This window comes from Megascapheus bottae, chromosome 21, assembly GCF_031878675.1.
Source record: "Megascapheus bottae isolate mThoBot1 chromosome 21, mThoBot2.hap1, whole genome shotgun sequence".
Classification (NCBI taxonomy): Eukaryota; Metazoa; Chordata; class Mammalia; order Rodentia; family Geomyidae; genus Megascapheus; species Megascapheus bottae.
In genome coordinates, this window is record NC_143529.1 from 12,508,572 (window position 1) to 12,531,080 (window position 22,509).

A 22,509-nucleotide genomic window follows, 5' to 3' on the forward strand; every position below is an offset into this window, starting at 1 on the left:
CAGCCTCTTGAGTAGCTGGGATTACAGGTATGAGCCACAGAAGCCTGGCTTATGTTTAGAATAGCATATTGTTTACCTAATGTTATGCTAAGAGTATATTGTACAAGAAACAGTTGCATTCTAGATTGGTAGCTTTCAGGTAAAAAAGTCTTGTTTATAATGACTTTAAAAGCTTACACATTACCCTGAGGATCTTAACATTGTTTGTTGCATATCTAATAACCCTTTAACATAAGCTTCATTGTTTTCTCAACTCTTTTTTGGGGGGAGGGGGCTTTATGGTAAACCCTGAATGTCTAACATTAAATACTCTAATGCCTTTTCTATCCAGTATAACATGACTTCCTCATTAATGCTGCCTCTTACTCCTCTTTCCCCTTAGCCCCTGCTGGCTCTGCTGGCACTCCTCCCCTTCCTGCTACTTCTGCATCTGCCCCTACCCCTCTTGTTCCTGCTACTGTCCCCTCCTCTGCTACCCCAGAAGCTGCTGCTGGGGGTGCTCAGACCCTTGCTGATGGCTTCACTTCTCCAACTCCCCCTGTTGTTTCTTCCAATCCCCCTACAGGTGAGTATTCTTTGCCAGGCAGATCTAGTCGTCTTGCTGTTCTTACCTGGAACTGCAATTTTATTTTGTTTTTAGTTTTTGTTTCTTGGCTTGATTGTATATTGTGTGGTTTTTTTTTTTACTTTTTTATTAAAGAATTTATTAACATTGATTTTTACATCATATTTCAGATGACAAGTTTAACAAATGTATATTGTGTTTTATACACACAGATAAATATGTATGTGATCAAATATTAGCATTTCATGAGAATAGACACATATTAATTTCATTTACTGAAGGATTTTAAGCTTAGTATTGAATTGCCTTCTACACAGTTTTGGAGTCACTAGAAATGTTACAGATCAAGTCATTGACAGAAAGAAGAATCAGTGATGTTGAAAGGGATATTTTATATAACAAAATAAAAGTCCCTGTATGTCTCTTAGAATCATTCTCTTAGCAGAATTGGAAACTCCAACAGTGGATTTCTAAAGGATTTCAGATTTAAGTTAATTGTATTTTAGTGTTTTAAAATTACACCCTAAAATATGTTTTGTGAGATAAGAAGTAAATCTCAGTTCTTACAAACATGTAAATAATGGTACTGGTTAGTTAATGAGTTTTTATCTGTTCTGAAATGTATGTATAGATACATTAGTGTTTAGCTTGCCAATAAAATACTTTACAGAGTGAATATTCACTTCCATACCCAGATGTATTTTAAAAGACATTTTTAGCTAAATTGGACTTAGATGCCATAAGTTTTGTAATATTACTTAAACAAAAGCTTTCTGATTTTAGAGGAAATGATTTTAGTTTTTTACCATATAATATGATGATCTCTGTTCTGTCATATATAGACTTTATTATGTTGACATATGTTCCTTGTATTCCTAGCTTCTCCAGAGCTTTTAACATGATGTATGTTAGATTTTGTTGAAGCTGCATCTATTGATGTGATCATGTAATTTTCATCTGACTCTGTTAATGTGGTATATTATGTTTATTGATTTACATGTAGTAAACCAGCCTTGCACCTTTGGGATAAAGCTCACTTGATCATGGTGTATAATTTTGTTGATTAATCATTGAATTCTATTGTCCAATATTTTATTGAGGAGCTTTGTGTCTATGTTCATTAGAGAGATTGGTCTGTAGTTCTCTTTTTCCATTGGTTCCTTACCTAGTTTGGGGATGAGTGTAATGCTGGGGTCATAAAAAGTGTTTGGTAAGCCAGGCGCTGGTGGCTCATGCCTGTAATCCTAGCTACTTAGGAGGCTGAGATCTGAGGATCATGGTTCAAAGCCAGACCGGGCATGAGAGTTTATGAGACTCTTATCTCCAAGTAATCATCAGAAAACCTGAAAGTGACACTGTGGCTTAAGTAGTAGAGCACTAGCCTTGGACATTGCCCAGGCAGAGTTCAAGCCCCACAACCAACCAAAAAATTAAAAAAAAGTGTTTGGTAGTGATCCTTCCATTTCTATTTCATGAAGAAGTGAAGAGTACTGGTAGTTCATCTTTAAAGGTCTTACAGAATTCAGCTGTGAATCCAACAGAACCTGGATTTTTTTCTTGTTGGGATTTTTCACAGTTCCTTGATTTCATTGCATGTTATGGGTCTGTATAAGTAGTTTATTTCCTCCTGGTTCATTCAGTTTAGGCAGCTTGTATGTCTCAGGAACTTATCAGTTTCTACATTTTCCATCTTATATGAGTATAGGTTTTGAAAGTAGTCCTTCATTAATCTTTTGGATTTCTTGGATATTTACTGGGGATGTTTCCTTTGTCATCTCTAATTTCGTTGATTTGAATCTTTTTTTCTCATCAACTTAGCTAGAAGTTTGTCCATTTTGTTAATTTTTTCAAAGAATTAGCCTTTTGTTTTGTTGATTCCATGTACAATTTTTTATTAAAGAATTTATTAACATTGACTTTGACATCATATTTCAAATGACATGTTAAACAAGTGTTCAAGAAGGGACTCTCTATATATATACAGTCACTGGCACTTAGTTTTTAGAACATAATCAAAATTAGGCTAAGGGTTTATATATCATAGATATTAATTTATGAAATAAAACATTATAGTCATAGGTTTTTTGGGGTTTTTTTTGCTGGGTTTTCTTTTTTTTTTGGTTGTTGTTGTTGTTTGCCAGTCCTGGGCTTGAGCTCAGGGCCTGAGCACTGTCCTTGGACTTTCTCAAGGCTAGAGCTCAACCACTTGAGGCACAGCACCACTTCCGACTTTTTTCTGTGTATGTGGTACTGAGGAATTAAATCCGGGTCTTCATGCATGCTAGGCAAGCACTCTACCACTAGGCCAAACTCCCAGCCCCAGTCATAGGTTTTTGTGTCTGTGTAGTTGTGTTTATATTTCTAATACCATGTCCATAGCATTGGGTATGCAAATATTGAGTCCTCGCTTCAGTTTTTTTTTTTTAAGTTTTGTAATTCATTGATTTTTGCTTTAATCTTTACAATCTCTGTTTGGTAGTTTTGAGTTTGGATTTGTTTGTTTTTCTAGCAGCTATGGTTGCATTGTGAGGTTATTTACTTCAGCTAGTTCTGTTTTCTGTAATTATATGCTTAGAGTTACAAACTTGCCTCTTGACACTGCTTTTGCTGAATCCCTGGTATGAAGTTTTCATTTTCATTGAATTACAGGAACTTACCTATTTTTTTTTCAGTGATCCTCCTGTTATTGGGCATTGTGTTGTTGTTTAGTCTTGAATGTTTCCTGTAGTATGATTTGCTGTTATGATCTAGTTTAATTTCATTGGGATCAGATAGGATGCAGGGAGTTATCTCAATCCTTTTGTATTTGCTCAGGCTCATTAAGTGTCCTAGGGTATGATCTCTTTTGGAAAAGATTACATTGACTGCTGAGAAAAATATGAATTATGTGGTTGTTCAGTGAAATATTTTGTAAATGTCTGTTAAGTTGATTTGGGTTATGGTATCATTTAATTCAGAGGCTTTTTGCTGATCTTTTGTTTGGGTGACTGTCCTTTATTGAGTGGAGGTGTTAAAGTCTCCCACCATTATTGGGGTTTATCATTTCTTTTTAAGTCTTAAGAGTGTATAATGTATGTGGATGTCCCATTGTTTGGTGCATATGTATTAACTGCTGTAATTTCTTCTTTCTGTATCATAGTTTTAGCTCTTATACTTGAGTGTACTGATAATTAGCCACAGGGGTTGATTTATTTATATTGTAAAGATGATGTACAGAGGGGTTACATTTATATGTCAGTGAACAGTATCACCTCTTCCCTTGTCTTCTCCCAGTTTTTTTCCTTTAGCCGTAGGGTTTTTTTTTTTTAATTCGACCCCCAATAAGACAGATATCTCATTAATAATGTATAGTGTCTTGTGGTTTTGAATCAAGTTAACACATAATAAATGAAATTGTAAAGTGCATTTATAGAATTCATAATAGTGTTAATCATCAGATAGTTTTTACTTGTAGATGCTAGGTTTGTATTAGTTTGTTTAGATTTAACTAGTGAAATGCCAAGAGTCTTTTTTTCTTTAATGGTTCAAATGAATTAAGTTTGTCATCTAATAATACAATAATACTTTGGTGCCTTGCAATATATTACTTTTCTCATGGTTACTGACATCTCTTAATTGACAGTGAATTAAGTTTAAACTTGAATGTATAAGACTTTATGCACTGACGTTCTTGGCTTTCATCCATATATAAGAAATTTAATTGTACAGTATATTTTGAATGCTTTAATAATATTTATTGTATGACCCCCAAATCCAAGTTTTACAAACTTATGGAGCTATTGAAAAGCATTTTTTTTTTTGCCAGTTTTGGGCTTGAACTCAGGGCCTGAACACTATCCTTGGATTTTCTAAAGGCTGGAGCTCTACTTGAGCCTCAGCACCACTTCCACCTTTTTCTGTGTATGTGATACCAAGGAATCAAACCCAGGTCTATCTCCCTTTTCTTCCCTATCCCCTAAGCTCTCCATGAATTCTTCCTTTTCCTTTCCTATAAGCTTCCCTTCCCCATCTTCCTTCTCCTGTCATGAATTTTGTTTGTTTATTTATTTATTTATTTGCCAGTTCTGGACACTGAGTCAGGGCCTAAGCACTGGCCTTGGACTTTTCTCAAGGCTGCTGCTCTACCACTTGAGCCACAGCACCTCTTCTGGCTTTTCTATGTAGTAGTACTGAGGAATCGAACCTGTTCTTCGTGCATGCTAGGCAAGCATTCTGCCACTAGACCAAACTCCCAGCCCCAGTCATGAATTTTAATGTAATGATTTTGTATCATAGCATTATAATTTTATTGCAGGATAGTAACTTTAGTTTTACATTGCCTTTCAGTTAACAACTAATAACCCTGTTATTTTGTGGTGTGGGTGGTATTCCGAATTACTTTTTATAAATCTTAAATAATTTTCTTTTAATGATAGATTCATGTTCTATACTTTTCCAGGCCATCCTGTCCAGTTCTACAGCATGAATAGGCCTGCCTCTCGTCATACTCCCCCAACAATAGGAGGTTCGCTGCCCTATAGACGCCCTCCTTCCATAACTTCACAAGCAAGCCTTCAGAATCAGATGAATGGAGGACCTTTTTATAGTCAGAATCCAGGTTAGATTTTCATTTTATGAATTGTACCTAATTTAATATCTTTAATTAGGATCCTTTAACCCATTATAAGTTTGTTGAATGACTATTATGTTGCTAATAATACTGTAATATACCTCCTTTGCACCTCCTTTCATCCTTCTTTCCTTCTCTCCCTATCCATTTTCTTTCCCTTTCCGTCCATCCATTCCTTTGTCATTGTCTCTCCCTTTGTCCTTCCCTCCCTCCACTCAATACATGATTTGTTTGCAAAGTTGTAGGACTTAATCTTTTGCTGGGCACCTGGTACCTGATGCCTGAAATCCTCACTACTCAGGAGGCTGAGATCTGAGGATCTTGTTTCAAAGCCAGCCTGAGCACAAAAGCCTGTGAGACTCTTACCTCTAGTTAACCACCAGAAAACCGGAAGTGACGCTGTAGCTCAAGTAGCACAGAGCTACTAGCCTTGAGCTGAAGAGCTCAGGGACAGAGCATAGGACAAGAAGAGTTCAAGCCCCATGACTGACCAAAAAAATTTCTTTAAAAAAAAAATTACTGGGCTAGGAGTTTGGCCTACTGGTAGAGTGCTTGCCTATCATTCACGAAGACCAGGTTTGATTCCTTGGCACCACATAGAAAAAGCTAGAAGTGGTACTGTAACTCAAGTGGCACAGTGCTAGCCTTGAGAAAAGCCCAAGAACAGTGCTAAGACTCTGAGTTCAAGCCCCACGACTAGCAAAATAATAATAATAATAAAATTACTATCTTTAAATAGTAATACAAAGGAGTTACAATTTTGTGAATACAGTGTGTCTTGATTAATGTCATGACTTTTAACATTCTCATCCATCCCTTCCAACTCACCCCTTCCCTTGCTTAATTTTGTAGTTTTCTCTTGCTTTTCTTAAATTTTTGACTATATTTTCCTCACTTCTCTTCATTTGTCTGTCTCCCTCTCCTTGGCCTTACCTCTGCCCTTTTAAGTACCGTTTTCAGGTGTTCATTTGGTTGACCTTTTTTTTTTTTTTTTTTTTTTTGCCATTCCTGGGTTTGAGCTCAGGGCCTGAGCACTGTCCTTGGACTTTCTCAAGGCTAGAGCTCTACCACTTGAGCCTCAGCACCACTTCCGGCTTTTTTCTATGTATGTGGTACCGAGGAATCGAACCCGGATCTTCATGCATGCTAGGCAAGCACTTTAACCACTAGGCCAAACTCCCGGCCCCTTGGTTGACCTTTGATTTAGCCTTTCTAAGAAATTACCCTGTATGAGTTTTCCCCTGAATCGACCTTGTTTCAGTTAATATATTTTTGTACACTTGTATATAAAACTTGACATATCAAAACAAAACTCTTTTTGAACGTGCTATTGTTATTTGCTTTCAGTAGTAGCTGGGTGTATGGTGATTTATGCCTAAGGCAGAGATGATCAAGAGGATGATTTGAGGCTACCCTGGACAAAAAGTAAACTATATGTGGTAGTACACTTGTGGTACTTGCTACCAGGTGGAAGAATTGTAGTCAGAGGCCAGTCTTAGACATAAAACATGAGACCTTACTTGAAAAATTAAAGTCTTGCTCAATTATGATACTAAACCTCTGAAGGAAAAATTGAGATTGGAGAAATTGGATCAAATGAAATAATTACAAAAAATAATTGAATCTTACATACCCAACTAATCCTGGCACATATTTAACCATTCATTTATGTATGTATGTATGTATGTATGCATGTATGTATGTATTTTATTATTATTTTTTGCTAGTCCTCGGGCTTGAACTCAGGGTCTGAGCACTGTCTTTAGGCTTTCCTCAAGGCTACAGCTCTGTCAGTTGAGCTACAGCACCACTTTTAGCATTTCTCGGTATGTGGTACCGAGGAATTGAACCTAGGTTTTTGTGCATGCTATGCAAGCACTTTACTACTAGACTAAACTCTTGGCCCTCATTTATGTATTTATTTATCTGTGCTAATATTGGGGCTTCAACTCAGGGCCTGGGGGCTGCCTCTTAGGTTATTTGCTCAGGGCTAGCACTCTACCACTTGAGCCACATCCACTTCTGGCTTGGTTGGGGTCGGTGGTTAATTGGACATAAGAGTCTCATGCACTTTCCTGCCCAGGCTGGCTTCAAATCACAGTTCTCATTTCTCAGCCATAAGAAGTTAATTAAAAAATCAGTGCTGCTCTTTTTGGTATAACTCTAGTAACACTAGAATATCGTATAATTGAGTTTGAGAAAGGAACACTGAGAGTATGTCTCAAGGGGTAAAGCACTTGCTTAGGAAGTGAGAAAGCTGCTCTGAGTTCAAATCCAGTACCACCAAAAGAAAAGTGTAAAACATAATACCCAGTGTCTGGTGCTGAGTCCAAAGAACACGGTAATTGTTTTTTAGTGACATTATTTGAGGAAAAGCTGAAGGCCTTTGTTTCTTAAATCAGACAATTAGGAATATCAGTTTATTATGTATCTTGCTAGTAGCAGAGAGAGTTGTAGAAACACATAGGACTAATTATGTTATCAGTGTTTAAGTACAGATATAAAGCACCTTGGTGGTAAAGACTATAATATACATATTTATGCATGTACATTTGCATACCTAGTTTGGTAAGTCACGTGTCACATGACATTTAAGTACATAATCCTTTAGTGCCTATGTTTTGTCAATCAAAATTTCTTACAAAGGAAGCTTTTTTAAATGTAATACTGCAACTTGAATTCACTCATCCATTTTGCTAAAGGCTGGTACTCTCCACTTGAGGCACAGCTCCCCTTTCAACTTTTTTTTTTTGTGTGTGTGCTGGTTAGTTGGAGAGAAAAGGTAAGTGTCTTAAGGAATTTTCTGCCCAGACTGACTTTAAACTGCTAGCCTCAGATCTCAGCCTCCTGAGTAGCTAGGATTATAGGCACGAGCCACTGGTGAGTAGAAGAAGAGGCTTTAAAAACAAAACCTCAAATCAGAGCTGAGGGCATAGCTCAAGAGGTAGAGGAAGCTTACAGTCTTGAGTTCAAATCCCTGTCTCTCACACACAAAAATCTGAGTTCATAAAGTAAAACATTGGTTCTAAGAAGAGTGATTTCAGTTAAGTAAGCTAGAGAAATTTACAAAGACTTCATCCATAGATGGTGTTAGAAATGACTAAAACAGTGATATTACAACAGAAAAGCCATATCATGTATTATTCTCCCAAATGATAGCATTACCCTATACCTCCAGAAGAATAAAGATGTGATTAGGCCTTAGCAAAGTATCAATAAGGAATGCAGCAAGAAGCTGTTTTTGAATTCTATTTTAGGCAATTTTTAGGGCTTTTACAGTAGCAAGTTTACTTAGAATACAAAACAAGAATGCAACTGAAAAGTGTGAATATAGTTCAGATCAACAATATAGATTTAGACCCTTTTACACTATTCAGCATAAATATGCTGTTTTTATTTTTTTTTTAGTTTAAAAAATTGTAATTATTAAGGATTTGTACAGAGGGGTTACAATTCCATATTATGCTTTTCAGTTATGACTTCATGTGCTAGTTTATCTTGGCCTAACATCATATGGTGAGGTTTTGTTGTCGTTGTTGTTGTTTTCTTTTTCTTTTCTTTTCTTTTTTTTTTTTTTGAGTAAGGGAAAAGATCCTGTTCTTCCAAATTCTCATACTAAACACCAATAGTTATTTGGTAACTACAATTGTGTCATTAGAAAAATGGTGTTTGCTTTTTTTTTTTTTTGCCAGTCCTGGGCCTTGAACTCAGGGCCTGAGCACTGTCCTTGGGCTTTTCCTTGTCAAGGCTGGTGCTCTACCACTTTGCCACAGCATCACTTCTGGCTTTTCTATGTATGTGGTACCAAGGAATTGAACCCTGGTCTTCGTGCATGCTAGGCAAGCACTGTGCCACTAGGCCAGCCCCTAGAAAAATGTTTCTTACTGATTACTGGAATTTTCTTTTAAATCTCCCTGATCTAAATTGCTATTCAGTTTTAGAAAATACCCAACTCTTAAGCTATTTGAATGATTTCCTTTCATGTAATGTAAGATAAGAGTACCTAACTTCCAATGGCTGATCCTAAATTTATTTTTAAGCCTCTTAAGGTGATGTTCTTTAATGTTTCAGAAGTAGTAGTATTTACTTTGTCTAGTTTTCTTAGAGTATTTTATAAGACTATAAAAATAATATGTAGAAGTCTAACTTTTTTTAAACTTTTGGGATATGAAGTGTCAACCCTAAAAGATTATGCTTCAGAGGACTTCATTGAAAACCCAGGTATCTCTTAGGAAGTCTGTTATCAGCACAATCATCCCCTGAGCTTATCTTGCTTAGAAAGCCTTTACTGTTTGACCCCAGTGTTGCTTTGTATGAGCATTTTCATTGTATTTCTTACTGTTGTTCAGGATCTTTGTACCCACTCACTTAGTGAGCCTGTCTTTTCAAATTAACTGAATATATGGTGAAAATAATTTGAGTCTAACTTTGGAAACAGGTTGCTGCTATAAAGTTATGGTCTTGTTATATGAGGAATAACATCTTGGCTAAATAATGAAACAAAACTTTATAAAATTGCTTCCATTCTTTTTTGCTGCCATTGTTCTAGGGACAGAACTCAGGGCCTTAGGGATGTCAAACACATATTCTAACTAATGAGCTACAGCCTTTCTTTCCATTCTATCCTATTCACAAAACACCTAGGATGAGAATTGCTGACTAGTTCTAGGATTTGCATCAAAATCTTCCTTAAATTCTCCTGGAATCTAGTTCATTTTCAGCTCCACTCTAAGGAAATTGTCTAGTTTGAAATAAACTTTTAGCTGGGCACTGGTAGCTCATACCTGAAATCCTGGTTATCAGGAGGCTGAGAACTGAGAATTGTAATTCAAAGCTAGTCCAGACAGAAAAGTCTGTAACACTCCAGTTTATCAGCAAATATATGGAATAGTAGAGCATCAGCCTTGAGAGAAAAAGCCAAGTAAGCACATGAGGCTCTGAGTATTGACCCCCCTCCCCCCACATACATACACACCTTGAGAGTAGACTTTTATATTTGGTTTATGGGCATTCTGGTCAAGTTGAAGGTTTGTTGTGAGGAAAAAAGTCTAGAATTTGGAATGATTTCTGCAAATTGTTAATGGAACTTAATTTTTGAAAATGCTCTAAGAGTAGATTTGGAAATAATCTTCCAAAATAATTCTGCTTATAGATGATGTGGGAATTTTTTTTCTCATTTTACTTTTGATGGAGTCTTTAAAAGCCCTATTATTTCAGATCTGAAAAAGAAATAAGGCATATTCATTCATCTTTTAAAAATAATAAACTCACCCATCATTAAAAAAAGACTTGTCAATTACTGAACTCTTTGTGGCTAAGTATTATTTTTATCTGGTAGAGAAAGATTGACCAAAGTAGGAAGTTTTCTACTGTATTGTTATAAGGAAGTTTGGGGTGTATGTTAATAGAAGAGGAGCATTGCATCATTTTTCATGTGAACTTGCACTTAATCTCTTTTTCTGTTGTTGTTTGCTATCCTTGTTTTGTTTGGGCTACCTTGTCTGTTCCTTCTCTTCTGCTTGTTCCATGTATTAAAAATAGGGTATTGTGACCATGTCAACAGTTGTTCTAAGACTCCATAAGTCAAGAATTTACTTTTAAGAAGTATGACTTTAAGGAAAAGTCTTTATTTCTTAAAGAATTTGTATCTCTTACGCCTTGCTGTTAAGATTATCTCCTTGACTTTTCTCTGGGCATTATGTGTTTTCCTTGAATCTGTTCCAGTATCAGTTATTATATATCTACTGCTGATTTCTGATTTTATGCCTCTTGATTTTTCACCTAAACTCTACTCAGATATTCAGTTGCCTCCTAAATGTGTGTGTAAATTATATTACTATACCATTCATTATGTCTTCCCAGCTTGTTTACTGAGGTACTTCTTCATTTTCATAGTTACAAAGGCTGAAAGTCTAAGAATTTTTCCTTATTGCTGTCCTTGGTGAGTGGTAAAGACAGTTACCAAGTACTCTTTTTACAGTTATTAATTTCTCTTGTTGGAAACTTGGTTAATTTGTTGTGTGGCTGGCCGGGGTAAGGCTTTTTGCATCTGTGGTCTTCATTTATTTCTATTTTAATCTTTTTTTTTTTTTGCCAGTCCTGGGGCTTAAAATCAGGGCCTGAGCACTGTCCTTGGGCTTTCTCAAGGCTAGAACTCTACCACCTGAGCCACAGCACCACTTCCAGCTTTTATTATATGTATGTAGTATCTAGGATTGAAGCCAGGTCTTCATGCATGCTAGGCAAGCACTCTACCGCTAGGCCAAACTCCCGGGTCCACATATTAGTTTATTTCGCCTGTAGGGTTCTTTCCAATTTCATGTTCATCCATCTTCCTGCAGTTTTTACTTTTTATGGAATCTTATGTTAGTCATGGCAACATTTATGGAGCTTGTGAACTTTTGTGCTATTTTATGCTTCTGAGTCTCTGCCCTCAGTTCCTTTAGCTTATCTTTTTAACTCCTATTGAAATTGAAGATAGTAAAGGCCTTCTATCTTTATGAGAAGATACATCTTATATAGTATACCCATTCTGAAGGAAACTAGCTCTAGAGATGATCTTGTTTAATTGTTGATGCAGCTGGCTTTTTTTTTTTTTTTTGGTGTTATTCAAGGTTAAACTTGTTGAATATTTACTCTAGTGCTAGGCTCTTACTAGGTATTTGAGATAAAGAGTTAAACATCTTGGGGAGAAGTCATCTCACTGTACTCAGAGTGACTTGAATGAGGTGAGCACTTCTCAGTGTGGTCAGAGAAGAAATATACCAATGACTCCAATGACTTAGTTACAGTGCCTGATTCTCAGCAACAGTTTTTTTTTTTGTTTGTTTTTGTTGTTGTTTTGGTTTTTTGCCAGTCCTGGGTTTGAATTCAGGGCCTGGACACTATTCCTGAGCCTCTGTCTGCTTATGTGGTTCTAAGGAATTGAACCTAGGGCTTCATGCATGCTAGGCAAGCACTCTGCCACTAAGCTACATTCCCAGCCCTTAGCAATAGGTTTTGCTGTTGGTCTTTTAGCAGAATGATTAGTAATAAGTCAGTTAATATTTATTTAATTTAATGAAGGATCAATTAACTTATTTCAATATTTTTTAAAAACAGAGTTTAGGTTTTGGGGATGTAATAGTTTCATTTTTTGTTCCCCCCCCTTCTGTTAACAAACACATAAACTTGTAAGCTTCAAGCTAAAATTGAGAAAACCAAATTATTCATGGCAGTCTGCAGAAATTCTTCTTTGATGAGGTTTTTATAAGCAGGAAGATAAGTGCCATTATTACATTAGAATAAATCTGTATGTGATAAGTGCTTGTTTTTGTAATTTTTTGAATGTAATAAAACTTCTCTAATACTTTGTTTTATGTATTGAATTATCCCTCAAAAGGGATCCTTAAGATAGTATGTAAAATATGGAGTCGTTTTCTTCCTTTATATGTTCTCGTTTATTGTATTATCCTTTCCCTTTTTAAGTAACTCACCCTTACCCCTTATCCTCCACACCTTTTTTGTTTTTGCAGTATCTCTTGCTCCTCCTCCTCCCTCCATCCTTCAGGTAACTCCTCAGTTACCTTTAATGGGATTTGTGGCCAGAGTCCAAGAAAATAGTAAGTTTATGTCTTCTTTATGCTGTAGATCAGATTATAGGCATAAGATGTTTTTAATTTATGGTTGACTAGTCATTCCTTCAGTGGTACTTAATATATAAGTCACTGTGTAAATGGCCAGTGGGGATGATAAAATAATGAAAATGACATTTTCTAATCTCAAATAGCTTCTAGTAGCAGTTGGTAGTTGTAGTTTAGTGGTAGAGCACATGCGTAACATAAAGAGGCCCTGCATTTTATTCTAGCACTAAAAATTTTTAAAGTACAGTAAGGATAAAACCAATAGTATAAAATCATGCACATATAAGAAAAAAAAGTTCATATGAAGCTGAGAAGGTAGTGTGATTAACAGATATCTCCCAAAATTTAGCTAAGTAGTAGTCTAGATTTCTCTCATGAGAGTTGTAGAAGTTTTGTTTGTGGTGTTTTCTTCCAGTCTCATGATTTCAAATTAAAAAAAGAAGGCCATCCCATAATAGGTGCCAGAGGATCAGGCTGACAGTTTGTCTCCCAAGTGGCTTCTTAGCGAGGCAATGAATTTACTTTGATTGGTGGTCTGGTGTTGAACCACATATATTCAGCTAATTTTATTGGCACATTGAGTCTCCTAAGGAAGCTCTGGAAACTTATTTTTCCCTAGTGTCTGTATCAATGTTCAGTGAGGAATTGCTGTCATAGAAACCCGTTCAAGATAGTCCCTATGATAGGTGAATTCTCTTGGTAGCATTCTACATAAGGCATTGCTTTATAATTAGAAGAGTGCATGATAGGCATTCAATTTGAATTGCTCGGGTGCACTTACGCATAATTTTTTGAGATTCATGATGATCTGAAAATTCATAATAATAAGAGAAGCTAAGTGCTGGTGGTTCATATCTATAATCCAACCTACTCAGGAAACTGAGATCTGAGAATCTTAGTTTGAAGCCAACTTGAGCAGGAAAGTTTATGAAACTTTTTGTGGTTTAACAAACTACAAAAAGAGAGGAAGGAAGGAAGGAAGGAAGGAGCGAGCAGGAAAGTTTATGAAACTTTGCAGTTTAACAAACTAAAGAGGAAGGAAGAAAGGACGGAAGGGAGGCAAGCAAGCAAGCAAGCAAAGCTCTGGCTTGAGTGGTAGAGCGCTTATCTTGAGCAAAAGAACTCAGGGACAGTGCCTAGGCCTGAGTTCCAGCTGCAGAACCAACAGAGAGAGGGACAGAGACAAGGATCAAGAAACAGAGAAGACAATGAAAAAGAAAAAGATAATGTTATGAATACATAAAATGCTTTCGATTTGCTCTCACAAAATATGGTACAACTCTAAATTTTGTCAAAATTTGGTCATAAAAACGGACTATACATGGAAACATTTTCACTGGAAAGAAATGTAAACAAGTACAAAGATGCAACATTATTACTGCATAAAACTCTCTCCCTTTACATACATATATATATATATAGAGAGAGAGAGAGAGAGAGACAGAGAGAGAGAGAGAGAGCGCGCGCGCGCGAGAGAGAGCGAGCGTGCCCCAGTTCTGGGCCTTGAACTAAGGGCCTGAGCCCTGTTCTTGGGTTTTCTCAAGGCTAGAACTCTACCATTTGAGCCCCACAGCACCACTTCTGGTTTTTTTCTATGTATGTGGTACCGAGGAATCGAATCCTGGTCTTGGTGCTTGCTAGGCAAGCATTCTACCACTAGACAAAACTCCCGGCCCAATTATAGTAATTTTTAAAATATCTTCTGTTACCTTTATTGAGCTCTCACATGTTCTATTGTCTGCTTAAAATCTGGTGTTTGTGGGGCCGGGAGTTTGGCCTAGTGGTAGAGTGCTTGCCTAGCATGCACAAAGACCCGGGTCCGATTCCTCGCTACCCCACATACATAGCAAAAAGCCGGAAGTGGTGCTGAGGCTCAAGTGGTAGAGTGCTAGGCTAGCCTTGAGAAAGTCCAAGGACAGTGCTCAGGCCCTGAGCCCAAGCCCAGGACTGGCAAAAAAAAAAAAAAAAAAAAAAAATCTGGTGTTTGTCAATCATGTGTGAGCAGCTTGTTCTTCTTGTAAATTATGTATTGCTGGAAGAAGAGATCTTAACTTGTCATCTCAAGCTACTTGGGAGATGGAAATAAAGAGTATCCTGGTTTAAGGTGAGGCCAAGCAAAAAGTTGAGAACACCTTATAACAAATAAGCTGTGTGTGGTGGCACATAAATGGAATCCCAGCAACACTGGAGGTATGAGCCCCTGTTTGAATAATAACTAGAGCAAAAGAAAAGAAAAAGGAAGAAAGAGCTTATGGCTGTGTCTCAGGTGATGTGTATCTGCCTAGCACAAGACTCAGTTCAAACTCAGTAGAAAGGAAGAAGTGATCTAGAGCTAAAGGCAAGCTGTGGTAGAACACTTGTTTAGCATGGAACAAAGCCCTAGGTTCTATCCCTATCATTCCTAACTCCCCCACTGAAAGGCTCATGAGTCTCATGGTTTCCACTGTATTATTATTTAAGTGTGCTTAAAGTTATATTCAGACGTTTGGCTGCTGTGAGGTGAGGTGAGATGTGAAGGTGTCCCTAACCTCTTTGATGTTTATCAGTCAAATCTGTTAAGATTTATTGTCATCAGGCCAAAGTAGTCTAGATGTGTGCATCTCATAAAAACAATGGTATCACTGATGGGAAATGAATGTTAGCAGTCTGTTGTTTAAAGTTCTTTTAGAAATGGGCATTGGTACTAGAAGAATGTATACTCTGTGAGAGCAGTGACTTAAAAAAAATATCTGACACATGGTAGGCACTTTTGATCCAACAAAACATAAATGTCTTACCCAACATGCTTTTTTCTATGCCTATCATCCTAGCTACTCAGAAGGCTGAGATCTGAGGATGGCATTTTGAAGCTATTTGATGTAGAAAAGTTCATGAGACTATTATCTCTTAACTGGTAAAACGCCCAAAGTGCAAATGTGGTTCACATAGTGGAGAGTCAGTGCAGGCATACAAATCTGAAAGACTCCTATCTCCAGTAAACCAGCAAAAAAGCTGGAATTGGAGTAATGGTTCAAGGGGTAGACCCAAAATATGAGTGAAAAAGCCAGCTGAGGTCATGAGGCCCTGACTTCAAGTCTCAGTGTTGGTATGGGGAAAGGGAAGTGTTTGTATATTAACTGGGCATAATCTAATCTTACTGCTCTGAAGGCCCAGTGTCACTTTCAGGTGGCTTTGAAGTTCCTCTAAAAAGTTTTACTTTACCTCCGTCTGTAAGTATCCTATGAATAGCTATGTTTGTTAAGACGTTTTGTTAAATTTAAAAGCTATTTTCATATGTAGTCGGGTAGATTTCTTCTTGTTTTTTAAAAAAATCACCATACGGAATCCTTTTTATTTAGATAGCAGGTATGACCTGCCATTCAAAGAATGGTGAAATCACTTTAGCTGGAACACAAGATTGGATAGAATATGTTGACATTTTCTCATGTCACTGGGAAGCTAGCTAAATGAAGTAATCTTCTAGTCAGCTAGTTAGCTCTGTGTTCCCATCATATGACCACTCATGTCTCTGGTCTCTGGCTGGCTCTGCAGCTCCTCAAGCCCTTCTGAATTTTGGAAGCCTCAGGCTTCCATGAGGCTTCAACCCCTGACGTCCACCCACAAAAACCTCTGTGAGCTGACAAATCAGGGTTGGGGGCACACCTGATCTTATCTACTTGGTTTCTCAGAAGCTTAAAAGTCCTTTACAAATCTTAAGATTCTTAAGACCTTGTCTCCTTTTGCTTGGTGAGGTTCTGGTACTTGGTTGACCCCTCAGTTTCCAGAACCCTAGGGAGCTCTGACTTTCATTCTGCTGCCAGAACTCATGACTTGTAGGATTCTTAGCAGTTGGGAGGGGGCCCTTAAGACCCCCAAGCAACTCTTAGGGTCTAGTTGATGTGCCCTTGCATTCAGATTATTTGGGGTCCTCTGTTCTTTTGGTTTGTGCATGATTTTCCCATGCTAGCTTAGGGGAAAAAAAAATGTGCTGTCAGCAAGATTCAGCTGGTCCAGAATGTATGTTCTCAGTCAGCCACAGTGTGACCATTTGCTAGCTGGTCAGGTTAGATGTGGGAGAAAAGATCATTGTTTCTTGCTCTTTAATTTTTTTTTTCTACAAGTGACGTCCAGTGACTCACACCTATAAATCCTAGCTACTCGGGAGGTTGAGATATGAAGATTGCAGTTTGAAACCAGCCCTGAAAAGAAAGTCTGGAGGACTCTTATCTCCAGTTAAGCATCAAAAAAACTGGAAGTGGAGCAGAAAAGTTCAGGGACAATTTCCAGGCCCTGAGTTCAAGCCTCAGGATCAGCACCAAGAAAAATATTCTGCCACATTGACAGGGCAAACCAAGTAGAAAAAAATTGAAAGTACCAAAATTGAAGAGCTTTTAATTTGGTACCATTTTATGTTCCAGTATAAATGGAAAATTGAAGCATCATTGCAGTAAGAAAAGTCTTCTGTCATCACAAATTTAATCACTGATTAATGAAGTCAGTCACTTGAACATGTGTGTCTTGGAGAAGTCTACAATTGTTCTTTGATGTGATGTCACTCACAAAGAAGTACTTTGTGAGCTTCTAGAGTCTAGGCCAGATCTTGAAAATGACTCTTATCCCCATTTCACCAGCAAAAAACTGAAAGTGGCATTGTAGCTCAAGTGATAGAGTGGAAGAGCTCAGGGACAGCGCCCAGGCCCAGAGTTCAAACCCCATGACCTACTACCAAAAAAAAAAGTTTCATGATATCTCTAGAAATACTGTTTTGATGTTATTGAAGTACATGATTCACCAGTTCCCTTAGAGGTGTCTATATATGGTTGTAAAACATTGCCTATATTTTTAATTGCCTATTTTAAGTGTTAATTCAGACTTTCCATCCTTAATTGCTTTTTAGAGATCCTTTAGTCTTCCTTCCTCTTTACTTCTTGTGTATGTGTATATGTGTGAGTGTTGGTACTGGAGCTTGAACTTGGCTTAGTACTTTTACTTGGTTTGCTTTCTCAAGGCTGGCACCCTACTACTTGAGTCATGCTTCCAGTCCAGTATTTTTTTGATTAACTGGAGATACGAGTTTCAAAGACTTTTCTGCCCTTGCTGGCTTGGAACCTTTATCCTCAGGTCAGCCTTTTCAGTAGCTAGGATTATAGACATGGGTCACCAGTGCTCAGTCCTCTGGCCTTTTTAATTTTGGTCATTTTAAAATTTTAAATATAATGTAACATTGTATTATTAAGGTGTTGTACAGAGAGGTTAGTCTTTCATAAGTCAGGTAATAAGTACATTTTTTGGGGACATTATCATCCCTTCACTTTACCTATTACCCCCTCCTGATTCATTTTCCACATATGTATACAGAATCCCTAAAAAGAAAAACAACAGAGCAAAATGCCCAAAACACTACCACCATTACCACCACCTAAAACCATGCTTCCATTTCCTGAAATTCATTTTGATAAATAGTATATTGTTGTTTTTTTGGCCAGTCCTGGTACTGAGCACTGGAGTTGTGCTTTCTCAAGGCTAGAGCTCTATCACTTGAGCCATAGCACCACTTCCGGCTTTTTTCTATGTATGTGGTACCAAGGAATCGAATCTAGGTCTTCATGCTTGCTAGGCAAGCATTCTACTACTAGGCCAAACTCCTGGTCCACCATACGTAATTGTAAATGGCAGTTTGGTTTTTTTTTTTTTTTTTTACTTTTGTCCAGCAGTGGACAATGCTGAGTATAGGCTCATAGTTGATTTTTACAGAATGAAACATAACCTTAAAGTTATTAAATTTATAAAATTCTACATTACAGTTTTAAAGGTAATAGACATAATCATTCAGGGTCTTTCTCTGCTTACTGCTATAAGATTATTAAATCTTGAAGCTCATTTTCACATTGTTAACATTGGAGTTGACAGGAAAATAAATAGGTCATTAAAATTTGACTATTCCCTGGAATTGAAATTGTTATAAATGGAATATCCATACTATTAATATTTCTCATGTTGCTTTGAACATAGTATAATGCTTACATGTACATTATACTGATTTATTTGAAAAGATTTTACTATAAAAAGGAAGTGTGGCTCAAGTGGTGGAGCACCAGCCTTGCATGAAAAAAAGTCAAACAAAAGCAGGAGGCACTGATTTCAAGTACTTGCAAAGAGGAGGAAAAAAGTTCAGAGTCCTAGTCAACAGTAATGATTTTGGTAAATATTCAGTTCTCAGCAGCACTAAAAGAGAAGGGGTGAAAGAAAGTTATGCCTAGAGGTACAGAACATTGTATTTGACAGGGAACATTCTCTAGTCCACTCAGCTTCTGAAAGATTATTTTCAGATAATGGTTTGTATTTCTTGAATCTGAAGTGGAGGTAAAAAAAAAAAATACTTTTAGTTTCAGATACACCACCACCACCGCCACCTGTGGAAGAGCCAGTCTTTGATGAGTCTCCTCCTCCCCCCCCTCCTCCAGAAGATTATGAGGAAGAGGAGGCAGCCGTGGTTGAGTACAGCGATCCGTATGCTGAAGAGGACCCGCCATGGGCTCCAAGGTCTTACTTGGAAAAAGGTACTCCAGTAGTTAACTGGAGTAATGGGAAAATATATGTACATAGAAATGAAATTTGAGGGGGCTGGGAGTTTGCCTAAAAGCCGGAAGTGATGTTGTGACTCAAGTGGTAGAATTCTAGCCTTGACAAAGCCCAAGGACTCAGGCCCTGAGTTCAAGCCCCGGGACTGGCAAAAAAAAAAAAAAAAAGTACAAAGAAATGAAATTTTTTGTACTAAGAGAAGAATCATTTTTGTTGTTTATCATGGGGCCTGAATTGAGGCCTGGGTACCAAGCCACAGCTCCACTTCTGGTTTTTAGGTGGTTAATTGGAGATAAGAGTCTCATGGCCTTTCCTTGCATCTCTGTCTCCTAAGTAGGTAGGATTATGGGCATGAGCCACCAATGCCCAGCTAAAGAGAATTTTGTTTATACTTTTTACTGATCACTTTCAATTATTTGTGCTGATAGCTTTTAGTTATTTGTGCTATCCGCTCAATTTTGGTGATTTAATTTGTAAGATTTATGATTTTGAAAATTGTGCTAATAAAATTTTGTGTAGTTTTATTTACATAATGGTTGTCGTATCTACTGAACTTGTTTTTTGTTGTTGTTGGTGGTGGTAGTGGTGGTGGTGGTGGTGGTCGCGGGAATTGAACTCTGGGCCAGGGTGTTGTCCCTGAGGTCTTCAGCTCAAGGCCCTGCCCCCGAGCCACAGCGCCGCTTCCGGTTTTCTGGTGGTTAACTGGAGATATGAGTCACACGGACTTTTCTGTCCAGGCTGGCTTTGAACCTCAATCCTCAGATCTCAGCATTCTGTGTAGTTAGGATTATAGGCATGAGCCACTGCTGCCCAACTTAGGTAAGACTGTTCCTTTGATATATTGATGAAATAGTAGTTTATATTTGAAAAGAACAACTACATAGTAGTCTCATTATTTGTACATTAGTTGTGGTAATTCATTCACCATTTTACTCAGTGAATAGACATTGCTTCCAGGAGATAAGAATCTGTGTATTTCTCACTTGGCCTCTCATAAGGTATGTCACAGAACTAGTCTCATCCTGTCAAGTAATTGTTTTTATACAATACAATGTTTTTACACAATATATGTTGGTGTCTAAACACAAGTGCAACTGATAAAATAGCCATTTTTCATATTCTGAGAAGTTGGACTGAATGCAGTTCATTATTCCCCACCTTTTTTTTTGCTACTCGTACTGGTTTTAGAACCTAACTTAATTTTAGAATCCTAGGACATAGGATTCCATTTGTGCAGGAGTGTTTACAAGATAGAAATGTATATGTAAATTTTGTGCATGCTTGTGTGGAAAGTTGCTTTGTTTGAGTGCTCATGTGATTATCTTTCTAGAAATAAACTTCTTCACATTCTATTTTTTCCCCTCCTAGTTGTGGCAATATATGACTACACAAAAGACAAGGAAGATGAGCTGTCCTTTCAGGAGGGAGCCATTATTTATGTCATCAAGAAGAACGACGACGGTTGGTACGAAGGGGTGATGAATGGAGTGACCGGGCTCTTTCCTGGGAATTACGTCGAGTCCATCATGCATTATTCTGAGTGAAGTTCAGCAGGGCTGTGCTTCCTCCAGGAATAGTCATGTCTTCCCCAACAACCCAGAGGCCCTGGGCATTTCCTCCAGTGAAACAGAATGAAGGGTACAAATGATAAACAAAAACAAACTTTAAAAAAAATCCCCAATATTAAAAACAAAATGGCAAGCTAAATCTGAACAAATGAATCTTTCTGCCATGATCTGTACTATGCTTAGCTGTCTGGATTGAAATAAAATGACCATTTCTGAATATGTGAAAAGTATACCTACATATTTAAATGTGTAGCTAAAACAAATCAGATTGACTTGATTCAGAAAAAAAAAAATCTGGGATCTTTCTCAGGAATACTATATACTCTTGGATTTTCTTACGACAGAATCTGTGACATTGAATGGTCTTCGCTGTCTGTGGAAGGGGTTAATATAAACCTCATGGCCCAGTGGGATCCTAGCTCCTTCCTTTATCACAGGTATGAAGAGGAGGGAACTGATACTCGAATACCATACTTTTAACTGTTTAAAAAATCGTTTCAAATGGCGTTTTTCCTCCTCAACACTGTAAATTCTACATTCTGTCAGCACTTGAGTGTGCCAGACAAGTTAATACTAAACTCAATTGCATCCATGTTTCTGTTTGTAGATTATAAAGATGATGAAATGTGAAAGTCTCCAAACATTCCAAGGGTGGTAAACAGTTGCCATAGTTTGACTATAAAGTGCTGCTGCATAAGACCCATGGCCATTAGTAGCCGGTGCCCGATGTGAAATGTGGTAGGTCAATTTGTATGCTGAGGTTGGTGGTGTGTGAAGCTAGAAATTAAGGTTAAGGCTCTGATGGACTGAACTGTTATAGTGTCCTTGTCTTAGCTACTGTTTCCAGGATTAGGATTTTGGGGGTGAAGCCAAGTATTACTATTTTTTTGCTATTTAAAAAAACAAGCACACACACAAATATACATGTATATGTATGTGTGTGTGTTGTTTTAAATGAAGAGATTAGCAGTTTATTACAAGTCTTTTGACAGTCACTGGCAACGGAAGGCTGTAACTGTGCTCTCTGAACCTTATTAATAACCAGTGTTTGCTGCTGCCTATCACTGTCTCACTAAGCTCTAGTAAAGATTAAACTCAGAAGTAGCTGCTCTTCATAAGAATTTGAACTTTATATCTGAAACTAAAAATAGTCAGATTAATAAGCTGAAATTCTAATTACATTGATAAAAAAACAGTTTAACTTAGAGAAAAATAGTGACAAGTTGTAGCCCCCATTTGTACAATGACAGCTTCAAATTCAGTGGCAATCTGATGGCTTTAATAACCACTTGTCATTAGCATAACAAATAAAAGAGGAGGGGTTGCTGATCAGAAGGTCAGAGTTCAGCATGCTTCTTCAGTCCAGGGACTCGGTCAGAATAGGTCTTTGTCAAAAGGTGATAGCTTCATAGATTTCAAATGTCGGTCTTAACTGGACAAGTAGTACATAGAAGAACTTAGTTGAAAAATGAACAAGTGTAGTGTGGGAGGTATAGACGGAAGTTAAATGGTATAGATGGAAGTTAACCTTCATTTGTAAATCTGGTATTCAAGCATAAAACACGACCATTTAACTAAGACCCT

At 37.4% G+C, this 22,509-nt stretch overlaps 1 protein-coding gene across 36 annotated transcripts in view; it reads left to right on the forward strand.

Annotated features, from left to right (window-relative positions):
- Abi2 (abl interactor 2) overlaps window positions 1-21,155 on the forward strand; it is a 69,120-nt gene extending 47,965 nt beyond the window's left edge. For 8 of the 36 annotated variants that reach the window (XM_090354645.1, XM_090354646.1, XM_090354633.1 and 5 more), the window contains 4 exons: window positions 383-565; window positions 5,004-5,162; window positions 19,162-19,335; window positions 20,726-21,155. In XM_090354645.1, the coding sequence (XP_090210771.1) occupies window positions 383-565; window positions 5,004-5,162; window positions 19,162-19,335; window positions 20,726-20,901 (692 nt within the window). In that variant the 3' untranslated portion in view covers window positions 20,902-21,155. Of the gene's footprint in view, window positions 1-382; window positions 566-5,003; window positions 5,163-12,688; window positions 12,776-19,161; window positions 19,336-20,725 lie in introns of all 36 variants that reach the window. The other 28 variants (XM_090354636.1, XM_090354637.1, XM_090354630.1 and 25 more) reach the window with 6 other exon arrangements.
- Window positions 21,156-22,509: the final 1,354 nt, after the last annotated feature.